This window comes from Amblyomma americanum, chromosome 3, assembly GCF_052857255.1.
Source record: "Amblyomma americanum isolate KBUSLIRL-KWMA chromosome 3, ASM5285725v1, whole genome shotgun sequence".
NCBI lineage: Eukaryota > Metazoa > Arthropoda > Arachnida > Ixodida > Ixodidae > Amblyomma > Amblyomma americanum.
Genome location: NC_135499.1, coordinates 42,921,465 through 42,943,940, shown reverse-complemented (window position 1 = coordinate 42,943,940; position 22,476 = coordinate 42,921,465). Strand labels below are relative to the sequence as shown.

At 42.9% G+C, this 22,476-nt stretch overlaps 1 protein-coding gene across 2 annotated transcripts in view; it reads left to right on the top strand.

Annotated features, from left to right (window-relative positions):
• The window catches only part of LOC144124554 (COMM domain-containing protein 8-like), a 53,648-nt gene extending 31,381 nt beyond the window's left edge, over positions 1–22,267 (top strand). Inside the window, exons 4-6 of one of the 2 annotated variants that reach the window (XM_077657299.1) lie at positions 11,378–11,539; positions 13,909–13,978; positions 19,794–22,267. In XM_077657299.1, coding sequence (XP_077513425.1) covers positions 11,378–11,539; positions 13,909–13,938 — 192 coding nt within the window. In that variant the 3' untranslated portion in view covers positions 13,939–13,978; positions 19,794–22,267. The remainder of the gene's footprint in view (positions 1–11,377; positions 11,540–13,908; positions 13,979–19,793) is intronic. The other variant, XM_077657300.1, reaches the window with a different exon arrangement.
• The last annotated feature ends 209 nt before the right edge of the window (positions 22,268–22,476 follow it).

The window sequence follows — 22,476 nt, the reverse complement described above, 5'->3', positions numbered from 1 at the left end:
GCCACACCTCACAGTAACACTTCATGACCTAGAATCACTTTTTAATCAGCTACCAGAGCCATATCTGGTAGTTGGGGATTTTAATGCACACTCCCCTTTCTGGGGGAGTGAACAGACAGACACTAGGGGCCGTATATTAGAAGATTTTATTCTGTGCAATAATGTTTGCCTACTCAATACAGGCAAACCCACATATTGCTCTCCAGCCTCAGGAAAAATGAGTTGCATAGATTTATCTTTTAGCTCTTCTTCCGTTTTTACCGATTTTAAGTGGGATGTTCTCGATAACCCGTACGGAAGCGATCATCTTCCTGTAGTGATTAACTTTTCATCGCCACCATCAGTCATCCCTAGTAAACCACGCCGTTGGAAACTACACCTAGCCGACTGGCAACTATTTAGAGAAAAGGCTAGCCTGGAGAAATTATTTTCAAACAGTCTTAACGTTGACGAACTGAATGAAATTTTTACAAGCTGCATTATTGATGCTGCGTGCCAAGCTATTCCGCAATCGTCAGGAATAGTACGACAAAACAACAAGGTATGGTACACGCAGGAATGCCGGGAAGCAAAAAAGAAGCAAAATAAAGCTTGGGGAGTTTTTCGAAGATACCCAACTCAAGATAACCTCATCAACTTTAAAAAGACGAGAGCAAAAGCTCGGTACATCCGCCGAAAGGCCGAAAGAACATCATGGAGAAGCTACGTATCATGCATAAATAGTTCAGTTACGTCCAAAAAAATGTGGGAGCAAGTCCACAAGTTTAACAGAAGCTTTTCTCCTTACACAATTCCTTTCTTAACAGCTCCAGGTACACAGACAAATATAGAGGAACAGGCAAACATCTTGGGAGAACATTTCTCAAACATTTCTAGTTCTTCACACTACACAGAAACATTTTTAAAGCATAAACATGCAGTGGAGAAACATAGACTTCCAACAACGGGCTGCACAAAAGAACCGTACAATGGTTTAATAACACTCCAAGAAATAAACGAAGTTCTCTCGGCCGGAAAAAAGACAGCACCTGGCCCTGACAATATACATTACGAAATGCTAGCACATCTTTCCCAGCCATCTGTGGAGGCGCTCTTGAAGTTTTTTAACCAAGTGTGGGTGCTCGGAAGATTGCCGAAAGCCTGGAAGAAAGCAGTTATTGTACCATTCCTGAAATCCGGAAAACAACCAACATCCCCTACTAGTTACAGGCCGATAGCCCTTACCAGCTGCCTTGCCAAATCATTCGAAAGTGTGCTGAATAAAAGACTAACTTTTCTGATTGAATCTCTTGAGCTTATTGACATCCATCAGTGCGGTTTTAAGAAAGCATGCTCAACAACAGACCACTTAACTCGCCTGGAAAATACTGTCCGAGAGGCTTTTATACACAGACAGCACTGTCTTGCCGTCTTTTTTGACCTCGAGAAAGCATACGACACCACCTGGAGGTTCGACATCCTTCGTGACTTAGCAGATCTTGGCATCCGTGGCAGGATGTTGAACTGCCTGAAGGACTTCCTTTCCGACCGCTCATTTCAAGTGCGCCTAGGATCTACCGTGTCCAGGGGCTTCGTTCAAGAGAACGGGGTTCCTCAGGGGTGTATTTTGAGCACGACATTGTTTGTTATTAAAGTAAATTCCATAGCCAAAGTAATACCGAAGGCCATTATGTATTCCGTCTATGTTGACGATCTGCAAATAGCCTGCACATCCTCAAACCTGGTAACATGCGAGAGACAAATACAGCTGACAATGGATAAACTGGTGACCTGGGCAGACGAGAACGGTTTCCGGTTTTCCACACAGAAAACCGTGGCCATTCTTTTCTCTATTAAGCGAGGCTTACAGGCTGACCCATTTATACACCTGAACAAAACACAGCTACCGGTGAAAAATGAGCACAAATTCCTAGGCGTAACCTTTGACAAAAAGCTCACTTTCCTGCCTCATAAATGCACTGAAAAAGAAAGCCTCCCGATCCCTCAACATACTCAAAGTACTGTCACGAAAACATTGGGGTGCCGACAGGACATGCCTTCTAAAAATTTACCGCTCTGTAGTACGCTCTACCCTTGATTATGGATATAGTGTATGGGTCAGCGAGACCATCATACTTTAAACGACTACATACAGTGCATAACTTGGGTTTGCGTCTCTCCACTGGTGCTTACAGGACATCACCCATTAACAGTCTTTATGTAGAAACCAACGAACCGTCACTCGAGGACCGAAGAACCATGCTCACGTGCTCGTACGTTTTAAAAATCCGTTCGCTTCCCAAACACCTATGTTACCCCATAGTCACAAAGTGCCCATCAAGAAAACTTTTTAACAACAAACCACAAGCTATCAGGCCACTCCTCCTGCGTTTTGAAGAGATGTGTCAAAACCTCGGAGTACTGGACACATTACCTGCCATTGCTCGAAGACGAGCTCCACTGCCTCCATGGCACAATTTTCCGGCAATCTGTGATTTTACCCTTACGCAGTTCCAAAAAAAAACAAACTCCAAAACAACATATAGTACAGGAATTCCTTGCACTCGAAGAAAAATACAGTAGTTTTACGGACTTTTACACTGACGGTTCAAAAACGAACGTGTACGTAGGAAGCGCAGTGGTGCGAGGAAATTCGGAGACAGCAATGCGACTTCCACAGTGCGCATCCATCTTCAGCGCAGAATGTTACGCAGTATGTGTGGCAACAAAAAAAATATTAAATGAGAACCTCAAAAACACTATTATTTACACAGACTCTTTAAGTGTACTTACAGCCCTCCACTCTAGAAACGCAACCACTCCCATACTTGGGGACATCATACACAACATTGTAACAGCAACAGCTCGAGGACAAAACATTAAACTCTGCTGGGTCCCGAGCCACGTCGGAATAAAAGGAAATGAGAGAGCAGATTTGTGTGCCGCTCAAGCTCGGGGCAAGGAAATAAAAAAAGTAGATATACCCTTTAATGACTGCATGAAATTAGTTCAACAGAAATTAAGACAAAAATGGCAGTCGCGTTGGAACAGCGAAGTGAATAATAAACTGCACTTTGTAAAACCAGTTTTGGGTGAATTTAAGTCATGTGTGCACCAGGAACGTTTTAAAGAAGTGGTTTTATGCCGTCTGCGAATAGGCCACACGCACCTCACGCACAACTTCCTGCTAACAAAACAAGATAAACCTGGTTGCGAGGAATGCGGAGAAGAACTTACTGTTAACCACATTCTATTCTCATGTGTGAAACTAGAAAAACTAAGAAAAAAGTACTTCACTCAATTTTATCATGAATACATTCCTTTTCACCCAACATTGCTCTTAGCTGATAATGCCATTGTTAACATACCCTCCGTTTTTAGCTTTTTGAAAGCAGCGGGCGTCCTCGAAAAACTGTAATTTTTGAACCACTGGTTCCCTTTATTACATGATACACCTCAGCCACTTTCTCATTCCTGAGAAGTAGGCTGAGGCTTTTTATTTGATTGGTTGGGAGCCTCAGGATCCTTGCCTAGCCAAGGATAGCCGCTAAGGCTGCCTGACCTTCTTTAAGGCTTTTACCATTAGCGATTTCCAAATTTCTTCTCTTCTTTTACTAGGCAGCACAATGTTTCTAGGTCATCTACGCCATCGGCATTTTTTGATATTCGTAAACATTCTACAGAAAGCCAATTCTACACCTTGAGTTTGGCGCATGATGGCCTTAGCTGCCTATGTGCCATAAAACCCAACACACACACACACACACTCCACGTCGGGTGGTCGGCAGAGCTCTCTGGATCGGCCAAAAAAAGACAGGCCTCGAATCAAGGGGCCACAAATAACTTAATCTAATTTTAACTATATAGGAAAACAAAATTAAGATGGCTTTCATAATGCAATGGAACTGTAGAGGACTTATGAATAACTACAGTGACATAAAAGATGTCCTAGGAGCACACGCTCCTGTTGCGTTATGTCTACAAAAGACAAATTTAGGGCCTCAAAACAATAATTTTCTTAAGAATTATACTGTTTTTCGCCGCGACCGAGAACAGGCGAGCAGGCTGTCAGGAGGTGTGGCAATTATAGTGAAAAACGGTGCCCTGGCTAGTGAGCTTAAACTAAAAACAAGACTTGAGGCAGTAGCAGCCACTCTGCTTGCACATAAAACGATTGCAGTGTGCTCTGTATATATTGAGCCACAATTGAAATTAACACTCCTTGACTTAGAGGGTCTTTTAAATCAGCTACCAGAGCCATACCTGGTAGTTGGCGACATTAATGCACATTCTCGTTTTTGGGGAAGCGAGAAAACGGACGCTAGAGGGCAGCTCATCGAGGATTTTATTCTATCCACTAATGTTTGTTTGCTGAACTCGGGTAAACCCACATACTGTTCCCCGTCCTCAGGAAGAATGAGTGTTTTAGATTTGTCTTTTAGTTCACCGTCTGTTTTTAGCGATTTTTACTGGAGTGTTTTAGACAATCCGTATGGAAGCGATCGTCTCCCTGTTTTAATAGGTCTGTCATCCTCGCCAACAATTATTCCAACAAAACCGCAGCGTTGGAAACTACATTTAGCTGATTGGGCATTGTTTCAAGAAAAAGCAAGTTTACAGGATATAATTATACAAAACCATAGCATAGATGAGATAAATGAAATGTTCACAACATGCATTCTTTCTGCTGCACATGTATCAATTCCTAAATCCACGGGAGTGGTGCACCAAAACCACAAAATTTGGTACACACGAGAATGCAAGGAGGCAAAAAAACTACAGAATAAAGCCTGGGGAGTCTTTCGCAGGTACCCAACTCATGAGAACCTTATTTTTTTTCAAAAAGGCGAGAGCACATGCGGGGCGTATCCGGCGCAAGGCCGAGAAAACATCATGGCAAACTTATGTCTCTTCTATAAACAGCTCAGCCACATAAAAAAAAATGTGGGAGCAAGTTCAAAAATTAAATGGCCGCTACTCACCTTTCACAATTCCTCTTCTCACAACACCCGGCACACAAACGAGTTTAGAGGAACAGACAGACATACTGGGGGAGCACTTCGCTGTAGCTTCCGGTTCAGCACACAGTGTCATTTCTTAAATACAGAAATATAGCCGAAAAACAAAGGCTCCCAACAAGTGGAGGTACAAATGAAAAATATAATACTCTTATTACACTCCAAGAAATCAACACTGTACTGTCTGCCGGTAAGAAAACTGCTCCAGGACCCGACCAAATACACTATGAAATGCTTGCCCATCTTTCCAAGCCTGCTGTAGAGGCACTTATAAGATTCTTTAACAAAGTGTGGGTATCAGGGAAAATACCCGAAGCCTGGAAAAAAGCTATTATTGTACCGTTCCTTAAACCTGAAAAACCCCCAACCTCCCCTAGACGTTACAGACCCATAGCCCTGACTAGTTGCCTCTCAAAATCTTTTGAAAGTGTCCTTAATATAAGATTAACGTTTTTTTCTTGAATCCTGTGAACTTCCTGATGCCCATCAGTGTGGTTTTAAAAAGGGATGCTGCACAACAGATCACCTAGTCCGTCTTGAAAATACTGTTCGAGAAGCTTTCATTCATAAGCAACACTGTCTCGCTGTATTTTTCAATTTAGAAAGGGCATACGAGACGGCCTGGCGGTTCGGGATTCTTCAAGACCTTCCCGAGCTTGGCATCCTAGGAAGAATGTTGAACTGCCTAAAAGACTTCTTATCTAATCGTTCATTTCATGCCCGCCTAGGTAAAACCCTTTCGAGAAATTTCATTCAGGAAAACGGAGTACCTCAGGGCTGCATTTTAAGCACAACTCTCTTCGTTGTGAAAATGAACTCTCTTACGAAAATAATCCCAAGGTCCGTTATGTACTCGGTCTATGTAGACGACCTTCAAATAGCTTCTACATCCTCCAATGTATCGACATGTGAAAGACAAATACAATTGACAATAAATAAACTAGCAGCATGGGCGGATAAAAATGGTTTCCGGTTTTCCCCACAAAAATCAGTGGCAATTCTGTTCTCATTAAAACGAGGATTACAGGCAGATCTGACCCTGCATCTGAACGACACCGAGTTGCCCATAAAAAATGAGCACAAATTTTTAGGTATAACATTTGACAAAAAACTCACTTTCCTGCCTCATATTAATGCATTAAAAAAGAAAACTTCCCGATCACTGAATATACTCAAAGTCCTTTCACATAAACACTGGGGTTCTGGCAGGGCAAGCTTCCTGAAAATCTACCGCTCTGTGGTATGATCCTGCTTAGACTATGGCAGTATAGTATATGGTTCAGCAAGGCCATCGTATTTGAAACGACTCGACCCAGTGCACAATTCAGGTTTACGCCTTTCAACTGGTGCTTACAGGACGTCGCCTATAAGCAGTTTTTATGTTGAAACCAACGAGCCGTCACTTACAGACAGAAGAGCCATGCTCACATGCTCGTACATTCTAAAAATTCGTTCACTGCACAAACATATTTGTTACCCCATCGCTACAAAGTGCCCATCCAGAGTACTCTTTAACAATAAACCGCAAACTACCCATCCAATGCTCTTACGATTCGAAGACTTATGTCAGAACCTTGGCGTACTAGACATATTGCCAAGCATTTCTCGAAGACGAGGTCCACTTCCGCCATGGTACAACTTTCTGGAGATCTGTGATCTCACTCTTACAAACTTCCGTAAAAAACAAATCCCGCAAGAACATATCATACAAGAATTCCTCACACTTGAAGAAATATACAGTAATTACGCAGCCTTTTATACAGACGGTTCCAAAACAGACGCTTATGTTGGAAGTGCAGCGGTACACGCGAATTGGTACAAAATAGTAAGACTTCCACAGTGTGCTTCAATCTTCACTGCGGAATGTTACGCTATCTGTGTAGCTGTAGAAAAAATAGTAAATGAGAACCTCACCAACAGCATTATTTACTCAGACTCGCTAAGTGTGCTTACAGCCATTAATTCCAGAAATGCAATAACTCCGCTGCTTGGGGACCTTATACACAGCATTACAACAGCCATAGCAAAAGGACAAAACATTAGACTCTGTTGTGTACCAAGTCATGTCGGCATAAAGGGCAATGAAAGAGCAGATTTGTGTGCTGCTCAAGCTTGTGGCAAGCTAATAAGGAATGCAAATGTGCCCTATAAAGATTGCATGAAATTACTACAATGTAAGGCAAGGAAAATTTGGCAGTTCTCTTGGGACAGCGAATTAAATAACAAGCTACACTTAATAAAACCAGTGCTCAGTGAATGCAAGTCATGTGTGCATCAGAAACGTTTCAACGAAGTCATTATCTGTCGTCTCCGTATAGGCCACACACACATTACTCACAACTTCCTGCTAACAAAAGAAGACAAACCAGTTTGTACATGTGGAGACGAACTTACAGTCAGTCACATTTTAATTTCATGTTCTAAACTAGAAAAGCTACGGAAAAAGTGCTTTTCTCCGTTTTATAACCAACGCATCCCTTTTCATCCATCACTGATTTTAGGTGAAAATGCAATTGTGGACATGTCCTGCGTTTTTAGATTTTTAACAGAAGCTGGTGTCCTTAAAAATATGTAAAACATGACCCAGTACTTTGCCTGATGCACCTCAGCCACTTTTGCATTCTAGAGAAAAGAGCTGAGGTTTTTATCTTGATTGGTTGGGGGCCTCCAGTCCATGCCCAGTTACGGACGGCTGATGAGGCTACCCAGCCTCCTTTGAAACCTTTAATATCTTGTTTTGCTCTCAATACTGGGCAGAAGGGTATTTCTTTTTAGGCATTCTAAACTGCCATATTTTTTATACCTTTGTAAAATTATACAGAAAACAATTTCTTATACCTTGAGCTTGGCGCATGATAGCCTTAGTCGCTTATGGGCCATTAAACTCAACTCAACTCATTCACAGTATACTGCAAAAGCAGAAAAAGCAGACAGTGATCACATTAAGGACATTTTTCAAAATTATGGCGCAGTAAACTAAAACTGGGGTACCTGTTTTTCCCTGTTTATGTTTGTTTTAACTTCCTATCATACTGTGCTGCCTGATACTTCAAGTGTCAGCAATTTTTCTGGACAGTTGTGTGGACAGGGGCCTAGGCCACGCCTGCATGTTTTGGAATCAGCACAGTTGTTTACTGCTGATTTCCATAAATGCAGCCCTGTGGCCAATACGGTAGTACTGTCTTGCATGTTTTTCTGAAATCTTGCAGTGAACATTTCATCTAGCACTGATCTGCATAGATGCCTTTGTGTTCTGTTTGGTGCACATTTACCAACAGGTAACTGAAACAATACAGATTTGCATGAAGTACACTTAATCACTAACATTATATATGGCTCCTATTTTATGCTATTGTATACTATTATAATCCAGAGCAGGCAGTTTAAGTGATCTTGTAAAGAGCCTCTTCAACTCATTCATTTCAAATTCCGGTCTTCTATGTTGGCATCACTTGCCACGGATTGGCAATCTGAACTCGCCTTTATCGCAGGCTGTGTTCAATGCACAGTGTCCATAGCAACTTCGCCTCTTACAAGTTATCACAACATTTGGCCGCTAACAACAGATAATCTTCAGGTAACATGGTATCATAATAGTTTTGACTGTGAAAAAGCTGGCAGAGGCAGAACTGCTGAAACAGTGGGGAACCAAGACAAGACTAGTGCTCTTTCTTGTTCCGTCTTCATTGTGCACTTTTTTAACCTTACGAACAGCCAACTTGTCCAGCAACCTTAAATTCTGGCAAAGGCAACTAGCTGCTGCAATTTGAAGCCTCCACGTGGAGCTTAAGCTTGTGCTTCTGGCCTCTGCCAAACTCCACGTCATGTCAGTAGGACTGACATCATGACATTCGGCACACAAATCACCATTCCCTGCAACCTGCAAATGCACTTTTCAGGAGAGTAGAAAGTGTTGTGTGACTTAGTGGGGTTTCAGGGAGGCTGGCAATGGGGTAAGCACCCTGAGCTTGTTTGCAGTGAAACTAAAAAAATGGCTTGTGTTATCAGTTGACTTGTGTTATCAATTACACTGGTAAGTACTACAACGACTTGAGTGGTTACATTTAAACAGGCCCCACAATAGTTTTCAGTGAAGTGTAAAGATTCTTTTCTATATTAATAAGCATCTTCTTATGTGCGGTCGTTTTTTAAGCATTCTCTGCACACAAAGTCAGGGAGGGCCAGAAGTTCACCATTGGTGGCTTTCTCTCTCCGCCATCATTCCCAACACACTGGGAGCTGCAGCTTTCTACTGGCGAAGGCAACACATTCCCCAATCACATGCCAGTTGCTGGGGTCTCACTTTCTCACACAGTGCACATCTTAACGCACTCAGCAGATGCATTTTTTTCATCTCCTTGCTTGCCTGTGCGCTTTACATTGCCCTGTTGTGTAATTTTTGCATTGTCTGTTACCCCGCTTGCTTTGACCTCTGACATTCGTGAGCCAGCTTGTGGAATTTTTCAAGGTCAGCCAACAACTGTTTGGGCACATGTATACACTCGTGTCACTCAAAGATGGCCAGTATTTTAGATTCTATTTTCCTTGCACTGTGCGAAGGTGTTGCATTTGACTGAGATACTGATGACAGATAGCCTGCTGACTGGGCAGGATTATTCGCCATCTTCAGTGTTTCCAGACCTCTTAAGGGAGGACACGGCTTTCAAATTGCAAAAAATAGCCAAAAAATTCGGTTTCTTGAAAATATTGTATTTGCTTGTATTTTATATGCTGTCCTGAAGTTTCATTGCTGAAATACACTGGGAACTACTCTAAACTACTCTGTTTCCTGAATTATGGCGGTTCTTCATATTTGGAAAATGCTCGAAAAATAGGCATTTTTTTTTTGCGTTACGGTTTTCCGACTAGATGCTCGCTTTGCGCAGCAATTTCTTCACGTCTGTTTTGTCTGCTTTGATGCCCCTTGTTTTGTTGCTCACAATACCCCGCTTTATGCGATGACGTTATTGCTTTTTCAATTTGATGGCTTGTAGATTTTTAGTGTGACATCTTGTTTGCAGTTTAGACATGCTCATGCCAACTGGTTTGTGCAAAATTAAAAAAAAATTCGTAAAAGAAATCTAAGATTGTCATCACGCATAGCATGCATTCAGAAATTCAGTGAATGTTGAACTAGTCTTCTACCAAACTTTATCTAGTTTGCAGGCATTTCACAATGTGTAGAGGAGAAAAGATTTGTATAAAAAAAGTTATGCAGATATAATGTTGCAACTTTGTGCACTTAAGTTTGAAAGCATTACCAAGATGTAGAAAAGTTTCATTGAAATTCATCAAGAATAAGAAAGTTGGTGTTGAAAACCACATCCCTCCTTAAGCAGCTTCATATCGATAGACTTTTACTATGCTGATGTGTCTTGTGTGGTCTTTGGTCATCCTTACTTATTTCATGCACAGACTTTTGGTAGCAGTGTCACAGCTAGCTGAGGGGATTGGATGCAGTGTGGCCGTAATGCTCTGAAGAAACCTCATAAAAATCTGTATTTTGTGTTTTCTTTGCATCTGATGCCTTGCCCAAGGTGCTGAGGTGAACAGATGGAGAATCATTTTGCCCTGTTGGCACGAATGGATTTTGGACATAATTTATTGGCATCCCTTTTGAACTAGGGCGGAGGCTGAAGCCACCGTGCCTAGCAAATCTAGGCGTCCAGTTAGATGAACTTGTAATGCCTGGCGTATCACCTATAATGTAGGGCGTAAAAATGGCAGTAGTTTTCATTTGTGCACCAGAACTACATGAATTGCCAACATACATGCCTGCAGAAATGGCCTTTATTTCTCAGTGCAAGGTCAAAGTGCCAACTTCCAAATGTGCAGGAGGTCTGCTGAAAAAATAAACTCATGCAAAAGTTGGTCGTAATGCCTCATTGGCAGTAATTTAGCAGTTTTGAATTTTGCCCTCAATTTACTCTTTGTCCCTGTGTGTTAGTGCACAATTTTATTGTCCAGAGACATTTATAAATGATCAAAATTAGCTAATTTAATTATGCTGTAATCTTTTCTTCATAAACCTTCCAGCTTTCTGTGTTCCTGCAATGAAAGGACTATTGATGATAAGATACTGGAAGCTAATATCTTATCCATTGTTTTCAATGCCTAGCCATTACTCAGTTAACGCCCATGTCCATGCTGGTCTAGTTGACATCCTGACCAATCATTGCATACAGTAGAGTGATGTGCTCACTTTCAACTCGTCCTAGGTGATTTATGTCACAGTTGTGATCTTTGACCTTATTTATTTTTATTCTATACCCTTTCTTTTCTAGGCACCAACCTATTCTGGTTCATTGCCATTATAAATAAGCTATCTTCATTCTATGCTCTGAGCTATATTATATTGAGTTCTGCGACGGTTCACACAGCTGGTGCTTGGCAGTGACAAGGTGGCAACACTGGGCGTCCCACTGGCCAACCTCACCCTGGCACTGAGCGAACCGGGTGAGCAGAAACGGCGTGAGGTGTCCCTCGAGATGAGCCTGGCTGAGCTAGAGAGACTCATTGCTGCCCTGGAGGTGGCACACAAGGTGATTGACCTTCTCACTTACCACAAATCTGAGGGGCATCAAAGACAAGCTTAGCTGGGCCGAAGTGACGGACCGTCCTTCTAAAATGACTCACCTCTCGCCTTTTGCATATGCAAAGGTCTAGTTATCTTAAGGACAACATACAGAAGAGTAACTATTACTGGAACAGAATTTCGATAACAGCTTTTCGTTCCTCGTAGATTGCTAGAACAATGGGTGCAAAAAAAAGGGGTGAACAAATTGGATGGCATTGAATGATTTATTATATAAGAGCATGGAAGCCTCACCGAAGCAAAAATCCGACACTGTCCAGCATTTTTCAGAAAAATCCTGATTGCCTGATGAGCAGTGATCTCACTAGCCTGGAGAATTCCCATTGGCTGGAGGGACGCGATGTCACCAGACCAGATGCATCTGTGGGAGGCTTCCTGCCTATCGTGGCAAGTGGTGTTTGGGAAGAGCTCGGGAAGCGCAACCTTGCTCTCACAAGCCCTGCCAATCACTTCCGGCCTAGGCATTAACATCCTTGCATGCTATCGCAATGCCAACACATGACGGAATTGGGTGCCCTTGAGTTTTTCTGGATGTCTTTAGTGGGCTCTTTTCAAGTCAGGTGGTTGAAAAGAGCTGACACTTAATGTCACCATTGGGTGGTCAAAGTATTTTCGGTGTCAGTCAGTGTGTTGGTGTCATAGGCAATGTTGGCCGGTTTTGTTCTTGGGCGTTGAGCACACTTGTGGGAAAATTACTTAACCCAGGTAGCAGTGATTTGCCCGACCTGTGTAATGTGGACAAGTCAGTTGCTGAGTCTGCACTGGTTTTGCACACCATTGAGGGACAGTGACGCCCTTTGATACCAAAATGTTGGATTAGGTAATTATGAACACGGTGTGTTTATTAGCATAGATTCTTTGTGGGATGAACTCAGAGAGGGGAGCTTGGCCTCACAATATTTCTCTGCTAAGAAAGCTTCGCTTTAAACCAAACAGTGCTAAAATTCTAGTAGTGTGATTTTTCAGTCTAGCAGCTACTTTGTGCTTGTCTTTCGTGGTACTATAAAATGTTTTTGGTTGGTTGAAGCATGATAGAGCTGTGAATTCTAGGTTTGTGTGGGACCAAAAGTAACAGGATGCAACACAAGGCAATTGTTTAAGACACCTTAATATGCAGTCTTGCAAAAGTGGGAAGCTACTGTTTTCGTGCCTGCATGATCACACTGCTGGCCTTCACTTCTGAGTGAATGCAGCTGATGCGTGACCTTGTGGAATAAAAGTTGTGTTTCACATTCATGGGTGGCTGCACTGCCTCATGGTGCTGCCTGTGTAGAGCAGGCCTTTGCGCTGGTGGGCAGCCTCCTGGCTTGCTGCATGCATCAGAGATTGCCATGTTTGCGTCTGTGCACTGCTTCTCTGCTGTGTTCTACCTCATTTGAGGTGTGTCTGCAGAGGTGTCTGGCAAAGGCAAAGCCACGGAAAAAGGTGTACATAATAATGGAGCTGCATGAGTTGAGCAGTAAAATGTGTAAAAAAAGGGAAAACCACATCCTTTCATGTCATTACACTGGCATGGCTTGAGTTCTATTACAGAAAACTGAAATATGCAATTGAAGTGGATAGCCCTTTCACATGAGTTTCAGTGTCTTTACAAATTAAACAGCTTGAGATGTCTTATATATATTTCTCATTTGTATTTCAATTTGGGTCCTGATTATGTCAGATAAGTTCTGAATTCTGTTGCAGGCAAGGCAAGCTACATGCCACATTTAACGCTACCCAGGATGCAGCTTCATTAGGGGCATCAGTGGGTCATGCTGGCCAGCTGAGGTTGTGCCATGATGCTGGATCTGGCCACCAGGCTCACAGGACATAAGAGATCACATTGCTGAACCTCAGATGTTATGTTTCATTGAGCAATAAGGGTGCCCCTGGTGTGAAACTTTATTGACACTAAAGAGAATGAACACTCATTGCACATGCTGCACCACAGTTGTTCAGTAGCTTAGGCGTTCAAATGCTGAACTCAAGGTCATGGCAGCTATATTTTGATGGTTCAGAAACACATGTAATGCCCATAAGCTTTGCGAAAGCCCTGAGGGTAAAAAAAGATTAAAATGAATGAAAATGTTAAAGAACCTGAGTGGTCAAAGTTAATCTTGAACGCTCTGCTGCGGTGTCTCTAATAACCAATGAGCAGCTTCGAGACAATAAATCCCACTTATCATAACAAACCATACCAATTTTGCCCCATGCACCCACATCATGAAACTCGTGGAAGGCTGTATGCAATAATATTTATTAATAAGCTGCATACAAAGCAGTCATTCATGTTGAAATTTGTTAGATGTTGAATTTATTATTTATTTATGACAGGAAAAAAACTGGAGGGCACATTGTCTCTGAGACAGCTGGGATCATGCAAAGGAAATTCGCATTTGCCCAAGTAAGCGCTTTGAGTTAGTTTTGAGGTGACAACCTCTGTCAGAGGCTAATAATTCAAGATGCTAATGTGAAAAATTTAAGGAGAGCTTTTGTGGGAGGTATTGTTTACTGCTTACTTGAAGGTTAAGAACTGGAGCTGGGATGTCAATGTTGGTGCTTGTAGTAAACATGGTTTATGCTATCCATGAACACAATGTGTTGCATTTTGCATGAGAGGACTTTTTGAAGGTCATAGTGCTAAATAGAGTGGAGGGGAACAACTATACTCTGCAACAGCTTTTCTTGGCACTGAAAGCAAAGGTACAAAGGCTGGGCATCTTGGCATGTGTCACTCCACCAAATAGTTCAATGTCTGAGACGTCATTTTTAGTCTTCATTCCAGTTTTGGCTCCATTTTTCTTGTCACAGAAGAGTGCCTTTTTGCAACTGATTCATTAGAACAAAAGCTGTTTTCGATAGCGCTGACATGAGCTTTGCTGATGGTGATGAGTTGAAGGAGAATTGCATTGAGGGGAGAACTGAAATGCTGGTGCACCTGTCATGCGCTACAGCTCCCATATTGGTGACCATGGGCCAGCATGTACCAGTTATCAGCATGAACCACATGGCGATAGGATTGGAGCAGGTTGGCACAATGTGAGGTGAAAGTGACAGCATTGTGAAGTGGTATATTTGCGCACTGTGTCTGAAAGGAGCTGAGTGATAGTCATCAGCTATCTCACTTCAACCTGTTAGTGTTTCACTTTGGCGTATGTCCTAATAATGCGGTGTTGTGCAAACAGTCGTTAACACCAAGGCTGTATTTGCTGATAGTGACAAACTTTGCACTTAGAATCACTCTTCCACACAGGTGCACAGGCTAGCACACCAAGTGGCATTCCCAGCTCCCTTGGCATCACTCAGTTCACCTGACAGGTCCTCTCTTCAATCTTATTTTTTGAGCTTGCTAAAACGCACGCAGAGAACACTCATGAAGAAGATGCATGCATATGCACACAGTGGTATCCCCGAACATTGCAGACGGTTTTTGAGGTCACTCAAGCCTCTCGGTTGTCCCTAAATTGAAACCTAGTTGAAAGGGCCAGCGTGAACGTTGGGACAAGGAAGACACAAAACACGTCGCTCTACGGACAACTTTAATAAAAGGAGTGAAATATATACATGGGAGGAGGTGAAGTGGGAGCAGGGAGAGAGGGCTGTGTGCATCCCAGGTGAAAATTTCTAACTGGTTTCCAACTGGTCCCAGTCCATCTGGTTTAAGGAACAGATTTCCAGTTGCAACTGCGACCAGTTACATCTGGGACTAGTTGCATCTGGAACCAGTTGCAGTCCCAGATGCAACTGGGACCCATTTCAATCCCAGATGCATCTGGGACCCGTTGCAATACCAGATGCGGCCCCGTCACAGACGTCTCCATGGGAGTGTCTGGACGTCTCCATGGGAGCGTCTGGACTTCCAAGCATTCTAGCTAGGTCAAATACATTTGAGTAAGCGAGTGTACCTGGTCGTCACAGGAGCCCAAAACACTGAAGATGAGTTTTGAGTGCGTCAACATTTATTGCCCTTTGCACCTTCACTGAATCTTGAATCTTCTCGCTGAGCCCGTTCGTCATGTCTTAAAACAGCTGCAGTGGCATCATTACTCTTCTGCCGAGCCAAATAGGTCGGGTTGCTGCAAAACAAAACGTAATAGTTCATTTTTATAGGTGACAAACAAGAGAATCGCACACAGCAAGTACAAATAAAATTTACGCTGTCTTTACCCACGTAAGTCTATGAGGCATCCAGGGGTGCTCCCTGCACCATTAAGACGCAATCGTGCTGAGCGGAGTTCGCTTCCACATGCACTTCGGCACACGATCCGAACGCATGCCCACTTCTCGTATAGTAGTAGAGATCAGTTGCATGCATCACCAGCCTTTGTTTCAATGAGCAGCGAGTTTTGCAAAACAGCCAAACGAGTGAGCGTAAAAATATAACGTGCCACTAAATGCGTTAGAATTTTTTCATTACGAACGCAAAAAATAGCATAAAATGCACTTAAATGAGCGAACTGAGTGCACTCCTGGAAAGGGCAGGATTCCAGCCGGTGAAAACGACTTGTAGTCCTAATTGGTATTGACGGGTCCACTTCGCCGAGTAGTCAAAGCAAGCAACTGTCTCCCTTCAGCCCCATCAAGGAAAGAACTGTTAAACAATCTCACCAACAATAGTATGCGAAAAATTAGTTCTAATGTCGAGGTTCTTCAAACACAACGTTCCCGTGGCACACGACATCTGCGCGACCATTGCTGCAATGGCTACCCTAGCACGGACGGTGTGTGCGAAACTGACGCTTGTTTTGCATCGGCACTTTTTTTACTTATTACTCTGTTTTCACTAACATAAAAAATAAGTTAATAATTTTTCAATTGTAACAAATTACTCTTCTCATAGCTGTAATTGCCATGCATAGTTTGTGCTATTATTGACAAAACACGTTACGAACGACAACACCATGGCGGCGTAGAGAATGACATCCGCACCCAGTCCGCTGGTGGCTGAAGTCACGGCATGTCGCAGTAGTCACGGTCTTGGTAGTTCATTTTGGGATGGTTCAGCAATTATAAAGAAATAAATAAATATAATGTTACCATGCCCGAAATGCCTTTGTCACAACGGGTTGAGAGAGAAAGAGAACGGGCTTAATAAAAGCAAAAGAAATTAAGCAGTAATACGTGCACCACACGATATGTTCGAAGCATATGCGTGTTGACGCATGCTATAACAGTTTTGAGGGAAGTGGTGTTATTCGCCAGGAGAGCGCCTACGGGCGTTTTCACATGCAGTGCTTACAGTGCAATCGGAATGATTTTCGCCGATAAGCCAGCTTCCATCTAATTTCGCATCACATTCACTTCTGCGCCTAATGACTGTACAATGTGCTGAGCCGCAGCAGCATTTATTTCCTTCTCGACGTCCCTCCAAGCAGTAAAAAAACTTCCCATTTGATTTTTACCCATGACCAGTTCTGCCCAGTTGGCCCTCAATTAGAAATTTTTGCTTCCCACTTTACCCACAAATGGAACCACTTACTTCCCAGTTGGAACCCAGTTCCTACTACTTGACTCGTAACTGGGAACTGATGTTTCCCAGTTGGTGGCGAACTTGACCAGTTGCCTCCCACTTGGCCCCAACTGGGACCAGTTGGGCATCTGGGTTTCCAAGTGGAACCAGTTGGCTTCCAACTGGTACCAGTTGGTATCCAGCTGGGACCAGTTACTCCCAGTTGAAACCATTTACTACCAATTGAATTTCCAGTTGAAGATTTTCACCTGGGATGGCACAAGGGGGTGGAACAAAAGCAGAAAATTAAAAAAGTTAAGGAGAAGTCCACCTAGGTAGCTGTCAACGCGAGCACAGAAGCCGGCACAAAACCAAACATAAGGCTGCATGGCATATCATCTGCACGTGTACTGATGAAGCCCGACATCTCCGTTTTGTATCTCCCTCGTCTCAATGTTCACGCTGGCCCTCTCAAATAGAATGACACCAACTAGCCCAGAAGAACGCCATTTTGAAACCAAGCCTTGGTCGTGAATGTGAGCCCGAACAGAGCTTAGTTTCTCTGGCTTGAAGCAGAAGTGTTCCTTCTGCCCACAGTAGTAATAAGAGGGCAAGCCTCACAACATAAGAACACAACAGAATAAGGGAGTGTTTGCTTGCACATTGAGAGGCCTTGGTGCAATGCAGCTGGCATGATAAAGCATGCTTTGTATAACTGCATCTCTTTATCCTCTTATAGTTCTGGTTCTCATAATTTTATTACCTGGCTTCAATGGCACTACACAGTGCTGTTGTCTTACTTTTCTTATACTTCTGTTGTTTGTGGAAACACTTCCTTCTTCTGGATGGCCCAAAGCAGATGGCAGATGCCATTTCTTTGCAATAGCTCAGTGCAAACTTAGAAAACCCGGTATAGATGGCCAGGAATGTTTAGATGGTTAGAAAAGATAGCCAAGTGGTGACGTTGCAGTGCCAGCCATGTTGGAACATTTTTCTTTGAAAGGACACTGAGGACAGCTCTATCCAGTATTTTGTAAAAGTTGATTCTGTGGTTGTTTTGGCGTGATAACGTTAATAAGGGCCCCATCTTGCACAATTGCTGGCCTCATTTGCAATGACCAAAAAGTCCTTGAAAAATCCCCAAAAAGGCAGCCTAGGTGGGCCGCGTAGATCACACGATTTTGTGCCGTCATCACAACCTGCCCACCGTATTGTGAGCAAACTGCCCGCCATGGCAGGTGACAGTTCAATTAATGGCTGGTCACGAGAGGTTGCTTGAGAAGAACAACCTGGGTTGCACAAGCCCCACCAGTGGCAGCACCTGCCATCGCAGGGCAGTGGCTCATCGCTTAACCGCTGCACCACTGCGCCAGGAGTGGTGTGAGGATTCCCAGGGGTATATGCATGTAAAGTAGAGAATAACCAATTCTGCATATGTGGCATTCGCCCATGAACACTATTGCACCATACCCTTAAGGTGGAGCTTAAGTGCACCATCCAGTTTTTTAGCTACATTGGTGTTCATCCAGCAGCAAAAGACACATTTATAGTTGGGAATATTGGATTTGAAAATTCTCTTGCGCCTCATTTCGAACTCATGATATGAAGGGTGAAAAAAATTTTGTGATCACACAAAAAACTATGTGCACCACATTTGCTTGCGAAAACAGATATTGGGGGTGACATCCTCATTTCAATTTCTTTATTGTTTTTTAGCTTATAGTTTTCACCAAGACTGTTGTCTCTGTCATTAGAATGCATTGCTGTAAAAACATATGGCAAATTAAATTTGTCCTCAGTGTCACTTTGAATGGTGAGTATTGTAGAGGTGAATTGTATTAAGGAATATATAATTTGTATTCATGAAAAATCATTAACCACAACTCGGGACTGTATTGAGTTGTATAGGGAGGCAACTTGTTTTGGCTCTATGGCTTTGGCAGCATTGACAAGAAAAGGGATCACCAAGTACAATATTAGGTGCCTTATCAGGCAAGCAGTGCATATTATGTCGATGGCTTTCTTGCACTATTTAGTGTCGGATGCTGGGCATGGTTGGAACCCCTAATTCTTTGTAGTGGCGAATTCCAAATTTCACAAATGCAGATCAGAGAATCCAGAGCAATCCTTGGGAAGCTTAACGTGCAGAGAGCAAGCATGTCAGTTTATATTTCAGACATATCTTCAAACATTAAATGTGCCTCCATTAAAACTGAAGGGGGCTTTTTTATCTTGACACCAGGTTGGGCTTTATGAATGACACATGTTTGGCATAACATTCCCATAGCGACTGAATGGCAATGTGCATCAGCAGAGTTGATTGGGATCAACAAAAGATTTAGAGTAATGAAGAAAAGTGTTGAGGTTAGTTCCATCCCACACCCTGAAGGACAAGCTGTATCAGTTGTTTCGCAGAAGGGTGTGGAACATTGTAGCTGATGCCATCGCACTTGAGCTGATTTGCTCAGGTAGAGGAAGCGAGTGGAGCATACCAAGGTGTCAGTAGAACCTAATATGCAACAATATTGTAGATTTCACTAGAATTCACATCAATATTACATTAGCCATATTCCAATGATAGTCTTGTTCCCCCTTGATGCACAATTCCACGGGAAATGTTCATTTCTATGATTTTAAGCACATTCACTGAATCTTGGAAAACTAGGTGCCCTGGGCATGGTTCTTTGTGTCTGAGCTTGCTATAAATGAGCGCACTGTACCGAGGAGGAAGTATTGAGCCACCTAACATTGCATTGTTCCTTTTTTGCAGGCTGTGGTGCAGTTTAAGGCATGACAGGCATGTGGAACCCTGCTGCCAAGCAGTCGACCATGAGTGCATGTGAGAAGGGGTGGAACATTGCTTTTGGAAGGCTTCCATTACCGTCAACATTGTACAGAGACAGAGAATATAGATTAGAGCTCCTTAATATTACTTTTGAAGCTGTCTCAACCCACTGTTTCAAAGTTGTTTCGTTGAGAGGTGTGAAATTTTTGTGTTTGCAGGGTTTTGTTCTACTTGTTTCTGCATAATGGACTGCTGTGAATTCCAGTAGGTAGAATGGCACCATTGATAGGTGACACTAAAGTTCAAAGGCAGCTATCAGCTAGGTTTTCAAATCTGGCCACCAAAAACACCCAGATCACAAATTGGGGTTCTGTCAGTAAGTGGTGTGTTCAAAGGTGCCCTGAACTTTCCCTCTCCCTGGCTCATGTGCTTTCCCTTGAGCTTATTAAGGTGGCACATGTAGACAGATTAAATAATCCTAGGTGCTGTGCGGTGCTAATCCTTTCTTATGGCTCCCCTATCATATCTCTATGACTGCAGCTTGGCATTGGGGATGGGGCAGAAAAGCATCAGGACCTGCACACTATCCTCAGGTGCCACTGGCTGCCTTTCTGGGTGCTGGTGGGGGCCTGGCTGCCATGGGCAACCGTGTTGTTGGCTGTGTAGCCTTGGTAACTGGGCACCGCTCTTGGCGGTGCAAGTGGGTGAAAGGGTTCAAGTTGAGGGAAACAGTGAACCTGAGTACTGTACATTGAGTTTCTACGTTCCTGTGGCATGTATAGAAAAAATTCTTTAAAATGTCCTTTCCTATAAGGTGCTCTGCATCTTCAGTGCATTTCCCAAGGTCAATAAGAGGGTGGCCCAGAGCTCATTTGAAGAACTGTGAATGTATAGAACATGTTTCTGCTCCTTTTTTTGTTACCACTGTCACTGGTTTTTCATGTAAGCTTTATACCTCAGTGGCCAGTCTTGTCAAAGAAATGCCTTTGCCTATTGTATGCAATGTTTTGCATTGAAGATATTCAGCAGTGGCCTATCTCATGCTCTGAAACCAGGTCATTAAAGGGCTCTTAGTATAATAATTCTCACTGTCACTTTTTCACTTGGAATGACAGAAATACCGTTGCTGAAAACGAAATATAATGTCAAGCTTCTGCAGACACTAGAGCCGGTTTGTAATGAACTCGAGCATTAGGGAGCATTTATTTTCCACAGTTTCTCAAAGTTCACAAGAAATGTCCTGCCACAGACAAAGCCAGCATTATCAGCTCCAACAAAAAAATTATCGATGAGCAGTATACTCTTGATGTGTACAGCTGATGACGGTAGGCTCAAGTTCTTTTAATGCCACAAAATGTTCCCCTCCTAGGGACTTAACAAGGTGATGTGATGGTTCGGGCTAGTGGGTATGCGTTATGATCCATAGCGCAGCAACAAAACAGGGGACAAACACAAGGCTCCTAGGGCCTTGCGAATGTAAGATCCTTAATCTTTTAAATGACACATTATGAAGCAATGTTGCAAATACGAAAATTCCTATTGCCAATTCACATATGCTTCCTAAAATAACCGTGAAAACAAATTTAGCCACATTAAGTATGACCAAGCATGTTTTTTTCAGTGTTTCATTTTTGAAACTTTGGTGTCATAGGAGTCAGCGCAGAGGAATAGGAATTACTCAGTGAAGAAATTTCAAAATATAAGAAAACAAAATACTGCCCTGAACTCTTATTTTCCCAGTGCTTCCCATTTCCATTTCACTTTCCTAATGACGCCATTGGGTGGGACCAATCAAAACAGCCTATCTGAGCACACTGCGGAAGTTTGCACACCATGGTTGCTTGTTCACTGTAACTCATTCTTGCCAAGGCTTGCAGCGTCGTTTTCATGGTCACAACAACGATGTGGGTGCCCAGCTCGCCCAGTGATGCTTCATGGTCATGTCAACAGCGCAGAAGGGAACAATGATCAATGGCCTTCCCTGACTTATCCGAACTCAAGCACGAGATATTGCGACAGAGTGACGACCTGCACAAGATAATTTTAGCATAACACGTGGCAGGCAGGCACACTGTTGATGGGAACGTGGCGCATCTAGCACCGCTGCCTAGTGATCCTTCAAACTCACAATGTGCACTGGTAAATATGAAACAAATGGCGTTTATCTTTGCATCCTTCCTCCAAAACGAACGCTTATAGAGTGCAGTGGCTTGATCAGATCGATTACGCCAAGCCGTTTCCTTCCTCCATGCACCAAATCGTTCTCAGATACGCAGAGAGCAGCCATAAGTGCTGCGTGCTAGGTGATGGATGTGTACAAAGAGGTGCAAAGTCCCTTCAATGCAAAACAATAGCCGGAGCCTCTGTTGGTGTTCATTTTGTTTTACTTGCTTTGTAGTGCTTTTATGTAATGCAAAAGTTTGGGTTTTGTTGATCTAATATAAAATGCAAGAACTTCACAGAGCGTATCGTCATTTATCAACACAATTTGCAGTATATTTACTGTTTGTCCAATCATCAAGCTCCCACCTGTGATGTCATATACATTGCTAAAAACAGCCACTGTGTGTTGACACCACCAGCTCCATGAGTTTGTTTTTGTGTGCTAATTAAAATATTAAAAACCATAATATACACGGTACAATCTATGCTAATAGCATCACTCACA